Below are 17,189 nucleotides of genomic sequence, written 5' to 3'. Positions count from 1 at the left end.
AGTTAAATTGTAGAGATCACCTGGAGTCCAGGGTGCATGCACGGTTACTATATTTTGTCCATCGGTGCCAATGCCTGGCATTTGTCTTAGGGGGTAAACATGTGCAGCTCGGGATCTAAGATTGATGGGAGATCTTTCTGTGCCTATTCCCATTCTTCTAAATACACCTGTGGTGGGTTGTGACCCAGGAGTAAATTGCCACACTGGTGATGATTGAGTGGCAGATATGGTGGATGAGTCTGGACTATTAAGCTCCATGGATGAATTTACCAAAGGAGCTTCAGCTAATGGGTTCGTTGCCTGGGCTGCAGCCTGATGTTGAACCGGTTGTTGCTGATGTGGGAGTCCCAGGACAGCAGGGTGCGAACAAAGGTCAAGGATATCCTCTGCTTGCTCCGTCCAGAATCAAAAGTGAATGTCTATTCACTTGCAAATCAGTTAAATCTTTGCAGGTTAGACTAACCTGCAAAGATTGAATCAATTCAGGATCCAGCTTTTTGAATGTCTGTCCCTAGCCTAAGAGAGTTTCATGACTTTTGTCTACCATTTGTAATAGTATATAATAATATACTATTATTATATTATACTATTAATATACTATTATTATATAAATAGTATATAATAGTATATAATAATAAGTATAATATGGGAAGATAGCACTTGGTGATGAATTGCTTTGAAAAGATGATAGGTTTGTTTGTTTTAACATTGGTATGTAACTAAGCATAGTTTGCAAAATAGATGAGGTTCCATGGTTTTGACTCCATTAATGTACCCTAAGGAAATTACTAAGTATTCTGTACTTAGTTGCGGAATGTACTCATGCTGAAAACCACTCATTTGCACAAGTCCAATCTACTACTGCAGAGTAAGTTTTAAATTATTTGTTGCATGGGTACATGCACACACACATATAACATGTGACCAGGTTTCTTCAAACTTTTCAGAAGTCTGCTTAGCCTTTGAAGTGAGTCTGGCCAAATCAGTTTGTTAGGAAAAGTTGAAATATACAAAAAAAAAAGCTTATTTTTGTTGTTTTTCAGACCAACCTAACTTCAGCGGGCCACAGATTTCATAAAAATCTATAGCAGAATACCTAGAATCATAGAAGTAGAACTGGGAAGGACCTCAAGAGGTCTTCTAGTCCAACCCCCCTGCCTGAAGCATATCATGCAGCGATATGAAGATAATACCTATTTATTACATTTGCTATAGGATGACTCAGGCCATTTTATCTATAAGAGAACTCATAGGGGAGTGCTGATTTAATTGTATTAAAATCCCTTGAAACAAATTCCAAATCTTAAATGTTACTTCCTTGTTAAAATGCTTTCTGAGATACTTTAGCAGATTCTCAAATGCTGCATTGAACCCATAAATAAGTATTGGTTTTAATTTCTTTTAATGGATGGAGTTGGATGCAGAATGCCTGATAACACAATTAGATGACACTAAATTGGGATTGTAATCTTCCGTGCTGTTGTGGAAACACACGCAGCATACTTTTGGGTCAGGTCAGCAGAAGCTTTTATTCAAAAGAAACTACAGCTGTAGGGGGGATTCCAAAGTGACATGGATTTCCCAAGCACTTGGAAGGGGTTCCCCCTCAAGAGCAAAATCAGGAGGCTTATATACTTTTTAACAGTCGCTTACAACTCACGTGATCATATAGTGAAATTAGCTAGAAAAGCAGCTATAAACATTACTTCATTACTTCTTTGCTGTTATCAGGATGAGAATTATGGAGGAGACAAGGGAGAAATATCACTCCCTGCCTGCACCTGGAAATCAGAGTTGTACATACTTTTTTGCTATCTTCAAGGCCGCGGTGAGCGAAGCAGTTGCAGAGGAGTTACAAAGAACAAACACTTTCCCTTACCTGTTCAACTGCACAGAGCCAGCAATTCCACACAAAGCGGTTATGTCGTCTTATAACTCAAATGATCAAAGTTTAAGGCATTTATTTTTTTCTGATTCCACATTAAGTACCTCTCCATCCACATCACTCCTCTCCCACAATACTGAGGGGACAAGGCAGATGCCAAGGAACTGACCTTCAACCTACATTTTGAACTTAGACCTCCAAAGGACCCAGAACTACTGTGCAAACTATTAGCTTTTATTTTGATTTTACTACCATTTAACCAGGGCAGTGTTTCTCGTGAGGACTCTTTCCATGTCAGTGGAGTGTGTATTTGCTTAAATTTTCTATTTGAAAAGTGTATATTCATTTTCTCTCTCTCGCTGTCTCGCTCTTTTCAAATGTGAAGTATTTACCCTTTAGGACCCCTTTAATTAAATTTCCATCAAACCCCTCTGTAGCCAAAGAACTAGGCCCAGACGGTGTAATCAATACTGTCCTTGTATCTCCCACTCTGTACTGCAAATCTGTAGTCCGCCACTGTGACAAGAACGTTCCCTGAGGCTGCTCGCTGAAGGGTTAATGAAAAACTACTTAACTCTGTTGGATTTATAACTCACACCACACGTGCAGTGTCTCACAAGTGTCTTTCATTTAGAGTTCAGAATCCCCTTTATTGTTTGATAATTGAAAACTGTATTTTTCAAGTCGGCTTCAAAAGACACACACAGCACCATGAGATGGATGATGGCCAAACAAATTCACTAGTCTGTGTGACTAGTGTGTGACAAGACAAGGGAAGTGAGTCCAATCTATGAAAGTAAAAAAAAAAAAAAAAAGTATTTTAAATCAGATTATTTCAAGAAATGTGCAAACCAAGTTATCAGTTGATAAATACACCTTGTAAAGAATCTAGTATTCAAATACTACCCATGCAGCTGCCATTCTGTATCCAAAGCTGAAGAATCATGAAGCTCACAGTGCCATTGTACCCAGAAGAGTGTCTACAAAAATGACAGGCAGGTTCTACGTTCTGTTTTATAGAGTTTCAGATCTACCCTCACCACTGTAGCATTTGGGTGCCTTCCAGTAGCGCCTTAAGCAATGTGATTAATCTTTTGCTTCTTCCTCTCATCCTCTTCCCCAGGGGACAATAGTGTGTGTTGTATAGCGTTTTGTTTTGGTAGGGTTTTAGTCTTTGAGGCTTTTATTTTCTCAACATTTTATAGTTATTCCTGCATAATGACCCCCAGATTCAACTTGCTCAATTTACAAAGCAACTGATAGCTTTTCTATAACTATAAGGCCTAGTCTGGAGCCTGAAAAATCCAGCTGCACCCCTACTGCCCCTTATGTTGTCTTAATAATAATTAAATCAAACCTTTGTTGGCAACTCATCAGGCAAAATGGAAACTAACTTACTCTCCCATAGCTGACTAGGTCGTGCGGCACTTGTAAACCTCTCAGCTTTGTACCACGAGTAAGTTTGGCATCTCTGAACACGCAGGGGAGCAATTCTATTGAGAGAGGAGGAATCATGTTTACAAAGGGCAAATGGAAAAATGTATATTAATTCAATTTTCAAATGTTCATATCCCATTTAAACACCCAAGTCTCACTGACTTTCAGAGGGCTTTCAGCTTTTTGAGTGACTTGGTTTATTGTCTTTGTGGGGAAGTTAGGATACAGTAATTTACAGGAAATAACTACTCCCCAGTGACATCTTCTGTTGGCGCTCTAAGCCGTACTAAATGCAAGGTAGCTTGCTCCAGTTTAGTATCCACTAGTAATGTCCACACAGGGAATTTGCACAGAGTGTATGCATCTACACAAGACGTTAAGAGTGCAGTAGACTAATTCTACTGTGCATTAGGACTTCACAGTGAAAACCATGCTAGTGTGCAGTAGATTAGTGTACTGAACATTAGTGTCACCTAAAAGATATGTGCCTGCACTATTGTGCTGTACTGCCAGTTACAGTGCATTAAGTTAGTACCTCTTATTACACGTACTAACCTTAATGCATCATAATTTCAGCACATTAATGCACATGTAGACGTGTCCAGTAAGTATTACCTGTAAATACTAGCTTACTATACACCAACCTTCCCAAGTGGACAAACCCTACATGATTAAAATCACTTGGGTGAAAGCCAGTGAAACTTATGTGCTGAAATGACATGGATTTTTTTTTTAAATGGACTCTGTGTACATGCTATCGATGCTTATGATTACATCGTTTGCATATCTGAGTAGATTGAATAACTGCATCAAAACACCCATTTGGAAGGGCAGTTGGCTAGTCTGTATAAGCTTACAAAGCAGCTGTATCCAGAAGAGTGACTCTGTAAACGTGACAGACAAGTTCTGTTACAGTCTATAGAGAGTAAATGCTATAGATGCAATTAATTTGAGTTAGTCTATTAAAAGATATCAGATTTACCCAAAGAAACTTGTCTGCTCATGGGTGCAATTAAAAATCTTTACGAACACCATTAATCCAAAATCTCCTTCTCAAATTCCCTTTAAAGAGGTCGTCGCTATTTCTTACAGCAAACTTCCAACACTAGAACTTAAAATGCTTCCACATGTGCCATGCATGATGAGCATCCCATACACATGCAGAGAAACACTTACATGAAGCTATGCTAAATTAGTTTACTTCCCCTTTGCAGAGAAGACAGCCTTGTGCTGTGAGTAAGTGACAGTCTGTCTTAGCCTAGCTAAACCTCAGTAACTGATTCACAGCCTCTTTTGCTGGTTTCTAGATTTTGCAGAGTTTGTTTTCCTGGGTCTGTTCCTTACTGAGATGTCCTTGAAGATGTACGGACTGGGGCCAAGAAATTATTTCCACTCCTCATTCAACTGCTTTGACTTTGGGGTAAGCTGACATCAGCTTCACAGGCTAACTGTGAGTGTAAACTTTCTTTATTGAACAATGGGTGATTGATGGTGATGGTGGGAGGGCAAAGGTGAATCAGTTACTATTCTTTGACTGCCTTTTGTAAATCAGGTACAGCAACAATCAATAAGAAAACTTACTAATCACAAAAGCATGTCTAAATAAACTTGCAGTAAGTATTTTCCTTTTAAGAAACCTGATAAGGAGAACTAGTTTCCTCTATAAATTGTGTAGTAGAAGGTCACAGGGATATTCTCATCAGCAGTATCAGTAAGTGCTCTGGTTACTGTGAGATACTCTCTCCATTTAAAATGGAGTTTTTCTTTTTAAAATAATATTTCCCTTTTTTCTGTTCCCTACCATGCAATCAGACACCTGCCATTTAAGATAGTTGGTGGTGATTTTCAATTTTGAGTTCTCAGTGTTAAACGCACAAACCCATAATCAGGCATCACTAATAAAAGTAGTAGGATTTGGGGGAGCTGCTGAGCATATGACAATGATTTAAAGACTGGTGCACTGCACCTGTAAAAATCAAGCCCTTGTTTCGGTGTCTAAATTATTTTGGATGGATTTTAATGCTTGTCTTTAACCACTACAATTTAAAAGTTTAGGAAATAAATACCCAATGATTGGGACAATTTGACTAGGGTTTTGAAATGATCATGTGGTATAGAAGGAGAGTCATGAATTTAGTCCCCCAGCAAAAAATTCATATTTATTTAACAAAATCTACAGCAGTCTACATTGCTTGCAACAGTTACTGAAGTTTTGGGGGCAATTACTGAAGAATACTTCATGTTCTTTATGATGTTGGGGAATAGTTAGTTAATCATCTATGAAAGCAGTTTTTATTGTTTACTCTTTATTTACAATTAAATGTAGGGCCTGATTTAGCACTGGCTGATCCTCACTGTATTTACACTAGTACAAAACTGTAGAAGTGCACTGACAAATCCAGCTCAGATTCCTCTCCCTCTGGTAATCTACTACTTCACCCCCGAAGCCAGTACAGGAAGATACAGTGATATCTGAATGAGTACATGGCTATGCAGGATGCAGTCATTGCTGTGCAACATGCCACAGTTGCTCAGAACTTATGATGACAGAGAGTATAACACTCCGATCCCTGTGTTTCAAAGCCAGAGGTCCTGTCCCCCTTCAGCTAAGGGGTAATCTTGGTTACATATGAACAGTATAAAATCCATGACCCATAGTTAAGCCATTTTGATTCCAGTAAAGACAAGTCTGTGCTGGCAACTTTTGCTTGTTAAGTTGGGCTAAACTGGCTTCACAGGGGTTCACACAACTTCCGTCATCTTTAATGAGAATTGTGTACCTAAATCCAAACCCAGGATCTGTCTGCAGTATTTCCTGTCTTGTACACTAACTCTGAAACTCAAGGTGCAATTGCCATTCTCTCCACAATCGTGGGCTAGGGACAGACATTACACATAAACCAGTTTAAGTGATCAGAAATTGGTTTAAACCTGTAATAGAACAGATGTTCAGGGCACATAAACCAGTTTGAAAAAGGCTGAAACTGGTTTGAGATAAACTGGTTTGACCCAAATCCATTAAGTCTGATACTACATTGAATGATTGAATGTAGTATCAGACTTAACAGATTTGGGTCAAATCAGTTTATGCGATGTCTTTCCCAGACCCCTCCTTAGTTTAAGCCAGGCTCCCCCAGCATGCTCTCTGGCCTGGGTGAGGCTCTCTGCTCTCTGGCTGGAGCTTTGGCAGAGACTGCAGGTGTCTGCCTGGCTTCCCCCTGCTTCTCCCCTCCCCTCACAAATCCTTGCTAAGCAGGGATCCCCCATCCCCTTTGCCTTACACAGACACCTCTCAGCATTAGCAGAGCACATGCTGGCGATGGTCTGTGCTGTGGGAGACCAGACAAAGGGAGACAGGACAGGCTTAGGGCTCTTTGGTGCTAATCAACACTCCTCCCCTAGCTGAACATTGTGGAAGGGAAGGGAGGGCTGCTCTAGCACCTCCTGGCCTCTAGCCTGAGCCACTGCAGGCATGTGCCTACCTTTTGTCAGTCCAGGGGTGGATGTCTGTACAGTTACAAACCGATTCAGTCTAGGCAGGTTAGACTAACCTGCAAAGGTTGAATCAATTCAGGCTCAGCCTTTTTGAATGTCCGTCTCTACCGTCTGTCCCCGATTAGGGTGGGAGGAGATGACCTAGGGCATCTAATTTCTTTTTGTCAATTCTCCTGGGTGATGGTCTTTAGATTTGTGCACACTGATAATGGTTCCCTTTCCCCATTGACCGACCACGCTATTTTTCCACTGCTTTCAGAATCTCAGAATTGTGCTTCTAGATCACATTTTGCTTTTGGCAAGTGCACCCCCTCCCTGTCCCCCAAATTCATCATCATAGCTGACATTACAACTTGGCATTCTTAGCAGGGAGACCAGGGATGTATTAGGTTAATGATTTGGTCCTAGAAGTTGTCTTTGTAGAACTAAATGAGGCATGGTCAGGGTCAGTCTGTGTGAAGCATCAGGTGTGTCATCACTCTCATGTGAAAAACTTTGCTCTGCAGGGGTTGTGATCCATTACCTTTCACTGCTTCTTCAAGGAAGAGGAAAATAAACCTTAGTCGAGCATAATATCTATTTTGGATTCTAGGTATCGTTCAGGATACACGGTGCTTAGGACTAGAGTTGCAGATACAGCTTCACAGTTTTGCAGCAGCAAACTGCAGCAGAAATGATTCTGGGTACAATATTGCATCTATAGTCACTAGCACACCTAATATAAAGGGTGCAATATTGCAGGATGCAGTCACTAGCACCCATAAGGTAAATATATCTGTGCCCTCCCTTTGGGGCATAATTCAGGAAGGTTATCTAAACTAAAGACACCAGGTCCTTGTAAGTATAACTCTGAATCTGTAAAATAGAAGACCTGACAAAAAACCTGGTCAAGGACACACATTGTGGCTGAGATTTTTCAAAGACAGCTAAAGAATATGACACCCAACTACCATTGAAAATAAATGGGAGTTAAACACCCAGCAACCTGACTCTTTTGGAAATCCTAGTTGGGGTGAGCTGTGCCAAGAAAATTAGTCAGATTTTTAAGACTTATAATTAGGCATTTAATTTCTTTGCTTCATTTTTGCCTTATATTCCATCCTAGTGAAAGGTGCTCTATTCACAAAAGAGGGACTGCACCATAAGGTCAGGTTCCCTCATGATATCTGCTAGATTCCCCTTCATGTATTTCATAAAACTCATTATTATTCACAATGCTGCATCCACAAGGAAGAGACCTTGTACCTGATCTTCAGGGACAGATGATTTAGGAATTTTATAATAAACACAGAACAAATCCACTGGGCCCATCTGCTTTCCTTCCTGCCTTACTCAGTGTAGCATTGGTAATAAGCTCTGCAGACTGTGAGTCCCCTAAGGGACAGGGGGCTGATCTTTTTCTAATTCTTCTTCTAAAGGAGAACCTACTGGGAGCCTATATCTAGCTGTGTGTCTTCCCCTCACCCACCTCCCCTCCCCAAATTAATTCAGTTTCTTCAGCCTCTTTGGAACAACACACAATTCTCTAGTTTGACAAACCATTGGGATGAAACAGTTCAAATGCAAAACAGAAAAGCAACAAAACAGAAAGACATCGGCCTCGTGAGGAATAGCCCCTGAGGGTCTTTTGTGGAATTATTCCCAAGCGGTCGTTTTAATATGGCACACAAATTAACTATGAGTTTGAAACTCAGATCTGAGGGAAGTTATTTACTGATACAAAATGGATCCCTGAGACTGGTACATTATAAAGGAGCGGAGAGTTTCTTAAATCCTTTGATTAATTCTAATGGTAGCAAGTGGATGAGTGATTGGGTTTCTACAAGAGGCAGACAAGGTTCCTTGGGTTTATACAATGCCCTTTTGTTTGCAAAACTTCTTGAACCAAGGAATTATTGGGTGGCATTTCCCTTTCCCTTCACCTAAACCAGTTTTAGCTTATCAGCTGAGTTTTGCTGAAAGGGAGCTGGGATTTTGTATCCAAATGGAGTGTCCAGACTGTTGACAATCTCATACCATTGCTCAGAATGTAGTACAGGTTTTTTGTCTGTTCATTATGGTTTTCCATAAAACTCCATGGATTTTTTATAACAACCCTCCCCTTTCCCCCCCCAAAAAGAGAAAATGCTAAGAAATGTCCATATTATTTTACCATCTAAGCAGTGACCAAATTACTTTTACCGGATTTACTTGAATATAAGATGACCCCCAATAATTAGCTTCTATATAAGGAAAATTTATAAATTTGTTATAATTTTTCAGGTGTAGAATCTAATTATTGGGGGTTTGCCTTGGATTACTCCCCCTCCAACTGCTACAGCACAGAAAATAAATCGGGGCGGGGGGTAGCTCACTTATCCTCTGCACCACACCCTACAGTCCCTTCCCCCTTCCTCAATGTGACACCCTGCTCTCCCTAGGCACATGGAAGTGAGGTCCAAATTTGAAAACACTGACCTTGAAATAAACAGACTTGTAGTAATTCATATATAAATAAATGATTACAGATACGCATAGACTTGGTTCATCTGGAACTCTTGCATTTTAACTTGCTGGAAACTGCTGCAAATTTTAGTACAGGTACTCCATAAACACACTTTTAAGCAGCACTTTTTTACTAACTTAGATGCAGCACAAAATATACATTTTTAAAATGTTGTTTTCAAGGCCAAATCAGTTCTGAATTAAGTGCATTCCTTTACTGGCCTCTCAGCCTTCTAGAGCCTGCATAGTATGAGTTGTTATGACAGCCTCTGCTGAGCTGCTAGTCTGATCCGGGTGGGCTGCAGCTGAAATGGGGAGAGTCTTGGCTCTGAGCTTTTAATACGGTGGCCAGTGCACTAGAGCTGGATATTAGTGCTCCTGGAACAGTGTAGCTATGGATTTTGCACCCTTTCAGGCTGGATTGTAAAATTACAAAGCTAAAGCTATTGTCTCTGAGAGTTTAGGGTTTTTCTTGCTAGTTCCTTGGGTATGCAAATTATATTGGCAGTCCCCATTAGAATCCCATCAAACTTCACAATCTATCCCTCTTTCAGTCCCCAGTCCCTGGGGAACCAACGCCATGGCTGGTTGAGCAACTGTTTTTCCTTCTTAAAATGGATTATTCTTGCAGGTGATTGTGGGGAGTATTTTTGAAGTTATCTGGGCTGCAGTGAAGCCTGGTACCTCATTTGGCATCAGTGTATTGAGGGCTCTTCGACTGCTGAGGATTTTCAAAGTAACCAAGTAAGTGTGGGATTCCATTTACTCCCTTTGGATATTTAACGCAGTGTGAATATTCACATCATTACCTTATAAGCAGCAGTGTTCCCTGCTGGCCTTGCATACTTATAGAGTCATTCAGAATATTGGTCACTGCTGCTGTCCCAGGCTGCCTTGTTGCCAAACTGGAACAAAAGCAGCATGTCTGATGCAAGTCTTAACACTATCTGTGGCTAGCATACTAGGCCATCAGTGCTACAGCTGTGCAGGCCATGCTGACTAAGATACCCTGCTACTGTAGGATAAGATTAGGTTGCATTGATGCCATAGCAAGGACACTTGCGTTGCCTGTGCCTCATAGGAATGTCCTGAGGTCCATAGTTTCCAAGTAAAACTTGGTGGCCAAAGCTTTTCACTTGTTCTTTCTTGTGTGTCCAATTAATGTGCATTGGAATGAACCACACACCTCTTGGGGAATGTATTAATCTATTTAGAGCAACATGTGCAGGCTGTTAAAATTGTTACTATAAAATTAATTGTTATAGTTACTTCAAATATTTGGGTGGTCATGCTGGTTTGGTTTTTTTCATCAAATGAATTTACACATCCCTTTCTTCTTTTTAATTATCTATTTGTTTTAGCAGGAGGAGAACAAAGGCATTTACAAAGGGAAATCTAGTTTTTTTAACTTGGTCAGATTCTGAACTTGGATGCTTAAACTAGCCAACTGGCACATATAAAATTACCACTGACGTACCCATATACTTCTCTGGCCATTCATGTGCACAGTTCTGATATCCTTTAGGCCAGGGGTGGGCAAAATGTGGCCCAGGGGCTGGATGCAGCCCGCCAGGCCATTCTATCCAGCCCCTGGGGCCCCTAAAAATGTAGAAAATTAATATTTATCTGCCCTGAGATATCTGTCAAGCAGCCCTCGATGACTTGCCAAAACTCAGTACGCAGCCCTCTGCCCAAAATAATTGCCCGCCCCTGCTTTAGGCCCTGTAGGATTAGCTGAATTAACATATATTGGTCACTTTGTGGAAACAGTTTTAAAATAAAAGTGTCTGATGAACTCCAAAATTTCATACATTGTCAGATGATCAAGAGATCAGGAAAAAAAAAATTAAATTATAAGCAGACATGTCCAGAAGGTACCAAAACTTGTCTCATAGAAAGTGCTTAGTCAAACCAAATTTCTGATAGCCTGTAGGTGAATGATTCCACCTGTCTTAATAATTTTGTAGCAATTAATTACCAGCAGTGAAGTTAGCCCAAGCCCACAAGAGCTTATAAACTTTTTTGGACTCCATGTAGTGCTTTCTTTTAAGAGTTTTAAATCTATTTATAAGTTAAGATGATATTTCTACTATCTTTCACCAGCTTTGAACAATTGAATATTTCAGCTAAAGGTGTGATTTTACACAGCAGAGAGAAGAATCATTTCATATATTGTCAGTAGAATCATTTTACATATTACCAGAAAGTCAGATACCCTGCTGTCTTGCAGCATACTGGCTGAAATCAATGTCAAAAATCCCACTAGCTTAACTGAAGCTAGGATCTCACTCAGTATCTTAAAAATTCCTGCCTAGGAGCATGGACCTGTCACTGTGTAGGTACTGGACCTCTTGGATTGGTTGACGTTTCGGGTGCACAGTCTGGTGTCTGACTGGCCATGCTGATGAGGAGGCACTTCCCAGGTCCAGCACAGCTGGCTACAGGATAGTTTAAAAAGTTAAAAGAGAAAGAGATACAAAGACTGCATTACTTCTGTCCAGTTCTCATTACAGTTTCTCCAATGAAAGCAACTTCACCCTGTGCAAATTCTTTCCTTTTTCTCTAGCTTTGACTGCAGACTTTCTCTGATGCATCCCACCCTTGGATTTTTGCCTCTCATTTGTTCAGCAGAAGGCAAAGGCATGCCACCCTGCTTTGAATAATTGGGGGTATTAAGCCTTTTGATTCAGAGGCCTATTCCTCCGCTTAGCACAAGCAAGGAAGATTGCAAAAGGCAGAGCAACATGATGGTTAGAAAGTTAAATTACAGCAGGCTGAAAAGGTCACAGCAGGATGGCACATCACTACAATGAGTGGGAATACAGCCGAAGAGGCATTGAAATTCAGAGAGAGGAAGATGAAAAAATAGCTCAACATAATTTCCTCCTTGTCATGACAGAACTGTAATGGTAACTGGCAACTGTAGAAATTTAACTCCTAGTTAGAGCCTGGGGGTCTATAATCAACCATGGAGGGGTGCTGAAATAATTGATGTGTACTGAGGTGTTTCAGGATAATCTGGCACCTGTCCTATGTATTTGGTATCCAGTGAGGTTAACTGAGATATAGCAGCTTGGGCATTGACCGAGATTTGCTTGGTTCATGTTGGTGCAAAGAAGCTGTGGAAAGTCCCATGGAGTACTTCCTGGACCACCTCTCTCCCTCATGTAAAACCAGTTCATCCCTTTTTACTATCAAAACCTGGCCAGGCTCAGTTTAAGCTGCTTGAGTTGTAGAGGCTCTGAGTCTATGAAGTTCTCCCAAAAACCCATGCTGCTGTCTGTGTGGGACAACCCACTTCTTGGGGACACAGTGGGGATGGATGAAGCACAGATGCAGGTTCCTGTTGTGTGGACAGTTAATAGTGTGAATACTCAGCTCTATTTATGTTCACTTCTGTTCACCTTTGGCACTTTTGAGACTCGCACTGGTGCAACTCTCAGAGCCACTTGATGGGGCAGAAGGTAGTATTCTAGGAAAAGAGTGGGAAACCTGAAACTGAGAAAAGACATGGAAGAGCACGTGAAACAGAGTCATTATGAGCATTTATGGAAGCCAAATTCCCCTGAGAAAGCTGCTCACAGGTGCTGAAGAAGGGGAGATGAATCTATGGGCACTGTTTATCCTCACATACAAGCAGCTGCTCTGCAGTGAGGGCTTCAGATCCCAAGTCTACCCCAAACCCCAGCTGAAGGAGGTGCAGGACAGAATTGCTGGGCAGGTTGCCATAGATACTGGGCTCCATATGGTTGCTTTCAGGTCTAGATTAGGGAGGTGACAGAAGTAATTGGACAAAAAGAGTTGGGAGAGAGAGAGATCTGGAAAAAAAAATCCTGCCTAGGATCCTCTACTGATCAGAAAGCCTTTCACAGTCAGCATATAAAATGGCTCTAAATGACCATTTTGCATTTTCTGCTCTAACCGTGTTGTTTCTCAAGCCTGTCTGTCTAACAGGAGATTGTTAAAAAGAACTTGTGCTTTAATAGCTCTTTCTGAATTTTCTGATTCATTAGTTTTCCTAATATAAATGCTCCCTGCTTCTTCTCAGCAGGGCAATAAAACAAAGAGAAAGTGCCACTTCTGAGCACCCTCTCAGGACCTCCATTATTTAATGTGCCTCTCCGCTCTGTGTGTGTGTGTGCATGCACGTGTATGCTCAGAGTTGTAAGGGATGGGAGCAGTGTTGGAGGGCTCAGCGGGGTAAGAACAGATTGAGCAGCAGTTTCTGGTCAGGTGGAACTTTACATGTGCAGGTCAGGTCTCAATCTAGGTAGTTTTCCTTCCTCCCCTTTGGCTTCTTGTCTAGACTGCACAGTTATGATGCAGTGAAGTTAATGCTCAGTCATGGGGTGCCTAAATAGAATGGGCAATCCCCCATAAATGAACATGCCATATGTGTAAATGCCTACTTCCAAAACCAGTTTAAGTGCTCTAATGTGGGATTTTGAGGCCTGTGACAATTGGGCTCAGTTCATTAAACAAACGAATGCAAGTTCATGTTTAAACTGTGTACAAAAGGACCTAATGGCTGGCTGACTGGCTGGGGGTTCAGGCTCTTATGGGAATGAGCCATTCAATCCTGGCTTGTGTCAGAGAAATGGATTGTTTGCAGTCACCTGATTCATTCTCACCTTCACATCATAGACAAAACCCTTGTTCATGATATGCCTAGAAGTTGAAATGCATAGTACAGGACATGACAATACATGGAGGTATATGTTATATAGAACAAATTAAGGGAGGTAACCTCCAAAAACTCTGTTTTAGAGGATTTAAAGCAAGATTGGACAAAGTGCTGGGGAATTTTCTGTTCGTCGCAGTTCTCCAGTGGACGGCATACACTCGAGGTGACCAGTTAGGTGTTTTCAGTCACTGGCTTCTTGGATTCTATACATGATTATGTTGTGGCATAGAATCAAATGGGCTGTAGTATGCCATTTGCTGGCATCATACCAGTTGGAGAGTTTGATCCAGATGAGTTTAAGGCTTTCTAATTTAGACTGTCTCCCACTGCAAATCCATCATCACTGTTCATCACTTCTTTGTATAGGGGATAAATTACCTTAATCTTTCCAGGGGAAGATGCCTCACTCAGTAACATCATTTGTTTTTTGCTTTGATTTACAATGTAGATATTGGAACTCCCTGAGAAACCTGGTGGTGTCCTTGCTGAACTCCATGAAATCCATCATCAGTTTGCTCTTCCTGCTCTTCCTGTTCATCGTGGTGTTTGCTTTGCTAGGGATGCAGCTCTTTGGAGGACAGTAAGTTAAGCAATTACTCCTTTAACAATCATTGAATAGCATACCTAATGGTAAAGCACTGGCCCTTGGCAAAAGGCCCAGGAGGGACAAAATGGCTCTGAGTATTTGTAATGGGATACAGAATCTTTTGAATCTAGATTGATTTTGTCTGTTCTCTGCCCTACAAGAAATGAGTTGCCAGTTTCGGTTTCCTAAATGAACAGCAGTGCAGGCAGAAGTTTATTGAAGATGCTACATTTTGAAACATCTTCATCTGAACCCTCATGCGATAAGGGTTCAGATTTTTGCAGAATTGGGCCCTTTTTAAAGAGCTTTGTAGCCATGCACTTCTGTTTGGTCATGGCTGTAGAGTTCTTTCAGTGGCCAGATCAAGAGAAAACTGTCACTTCTGTCTGCGCCCCAAGTGTTCACAGTACAAAAGGAACCACCAGAATGGGTCAAGATAGGTGAACTACTCACTGATAAGTTCTCCTTTATGAAGTAAATGTTTAGGCTGAATAATAAAATGGTGTGGGAAAACTTGCATTGCTGCTGACAGGGTTGTATGTAGTTTATGGATAGATGGAGGACTTCACACACTCAAGGGCTGTTGACCTAGCATCTTGAAATAGGAATGCATTCCTTTTCCCTTTCCTTTTTTTTTTTTAAGAAAAAAGAAAGTATAATGAGCATTAGGTTAACTTTACCAGGTAATTGCATTTGGGTCTTATGCAATGTAGACCTCCTGGATAGTGCACTGGATTGGAACTTGGGAGATCTGGGTTCTTGCCCAGATTTTACCAGTGACTTCCAGGCTGACCTTGAGCAAATCACTTTGCCTCTCTGTATCCACCTGTAAAATGGAATTAAGGCTACTTAACTCTCTTTTAAGAGGCTTTTGAATAGAAACTTCTATAGTATTAATCTTGTTTCTGGGTACCACAGTCCAGTAAGTATTGTGGCATTGTTCCATAATCTGGAGGCAAGGACATAGTAGCAACTTCTCCTCTGAGGAGCAAGAGAATTTTTTCAGTGATGACTAAAGCTAAATCATTTTTCTCATGTGGAATTTTTGCATGCTGAAAAATAGGGTTTTCTCAAACCTGAATTTTTTAATTGGGAAAATATAATTTTTTATGAAAAAATTCCGTTTTCGGTGAAGAAATGTAAAAAAAAAAAAAAAATCAGTTTCAAACAGAATTTTTGAAGCTAAGGACACATCTTATTCCATTTCAATGTAAACTATCATTTAATGAACCCCTCCCCCCCTAAAATAACAGTTATGTTGAAATGTTGGTTCAGAACTTTATCTGGAATTTTGACATTTAACATTTGAAACTTTCTGGCCTTTTTTGTGCCACGAATTTTACAGTATTTTCCCATTTTCATTTGAAATGGAAACTAATTTCAAAAGGCCAACACTTCTGTGGCACAAACACATCTGTTCATTCAAGAGCTGTACTAAATATATAGCAAGTGGAATATTAACATCCTTTTGAATCTGACTACATTATTACTGCCATGTAAAACAAATATTGTCTCTTACTAAGGGTTTAAAATATTATGAGAGCATAAAAATGTATTACCTTATTTTGTGCTACTCCTTAGGTTTAATTTTCAAGATGAAACACCTACCACAAACTTTGATACTTTTCCTGCTGCCATCCTCACTGTGTTTCAGGTAAAGCTGCCTCTTTTATTGTGTATGCACTTGAAGGACACCTTCCTGAAATCTTTGTCTGTTCCATTAAAACAGAGGTGTCTCATTAAGGTATTTGGAATAGGAAGGTGGGAACTAAGTTTTGTTTGCCCATAGTCTGCTGTTCCTTAGAGAAGAATATCCATCTGTTGGATAATATATTGTTACCAGTAAAATTACCCATTAATCTAATGTTGAGGAATTTAGAATGTGGGTATCAAGAATTCTTTTACTGTAAAAATCTGTGTAAACCAGCAACTCTATTGAACGTTCAAAGGACTATTTAAGGCCTTTTGGCATTCTTCTCACGGCCACTATGCCGTAGTAACACGGGTCGCTTGTGACACCCTGCCCTGCATCTATTTATTGTAGCACAAAGGATCAACTGAACATGAAAGACCTACTTCCGCTTCCTCTGGCATTTACTGACATTTAATGAAGAAAGTAACCTAAGTTTGGCCCAAGGCAATGAAGAAATAATGTATCATTTTGCACTATAATGTTTGCAGGATAAGAGAGTGCCACATAAGAATTAAAATCAATGTGGGGGCAAGGAAAGAGTCATCAGCTGTAGGCAACACAATGTGATGGTACGAGAGAACAGCAGTCCTGGGAAATTTGTAACTTAGATTTTAAAGGCCTGATTCTGCCACTCATTGACAGCACTGCATCACTATAACAAGCACTACCCGAGCCTAGCTTTAGAGCCTGATCCCAGCACATTTTCTGTTCTTTCATACAAGGCAGTGAGCCAACCTACTGGCCAGTGTATCAGCGATACTCCAGTCAGCATTGGTCAGTTGATCCCTTTTTCCAGTAATGCATTTATCATTCAAGCAGATCAACAACAATTAAAACAAGTAGATTCATCCTGCCCCTGGCACCCTTCAAAGGCTTTTATCTTGGGAAGTGACTGATGATAACTTCCATCAGATCTTACCTGATG

The 17,189-nt window shown here is 40.6% G+C and overlaps 1 protein-coding gene across 1 annotated transcript in view; it reads left to right on the top strand.

Annotated features, from left to right (window-relative positions):
- Window positions 1-17,189, top strand: part of CACNA1B (calcium voltage-gated channel subunit alpha1 B) — a gene marked incomplete at its 5' end in the record, with an annotated part of 468,581 nt that overhangs the window by 298,190 nt on the left and 153,202 nt on the right. Inside the window, 4 exons of the mRNA XM_025211184.1 lie at window positions 4,630-4,742; window positions 9,933-10,045; window positions 14,434-14,565; window positions 16,153-16,225. Of these exons, the coding sequence (XP_025066969.1) occupies window positions 4,630-4,742; window positions 9,933-10,045; window positions 14,434-14,565; window positions 16,153-16,225 (431 nt within the window). The remainder of the gene's footprint in view (window positions 1-4,629; window positions 4,743-9,932; window positions 10,046-14,433; window positions 14,566-16,152; window positions 16,226-17,189) is intronic.

This window comes from Alligator sinensis, unplaced genomic scaffold, assembly GCF_000455745.1.
Source record: "Alligator sinensis unplaced genomic scaffold, ASM45574v1 scaffold323_2, whole genome shotgun sequence".
In the NCBI taxonomy this organism is placed as follows: domain Eukaryota; kingdom Metazoa; phylum Chordata; order Crocodylia; family Alligatoridae; genus Alligator; species Alligator sinensis.
The sequence above is the reverse complement of the archived record's forward strand: the minus strand, read 5'-3'. Positions and strand labels throughout refer to the sequence as shown.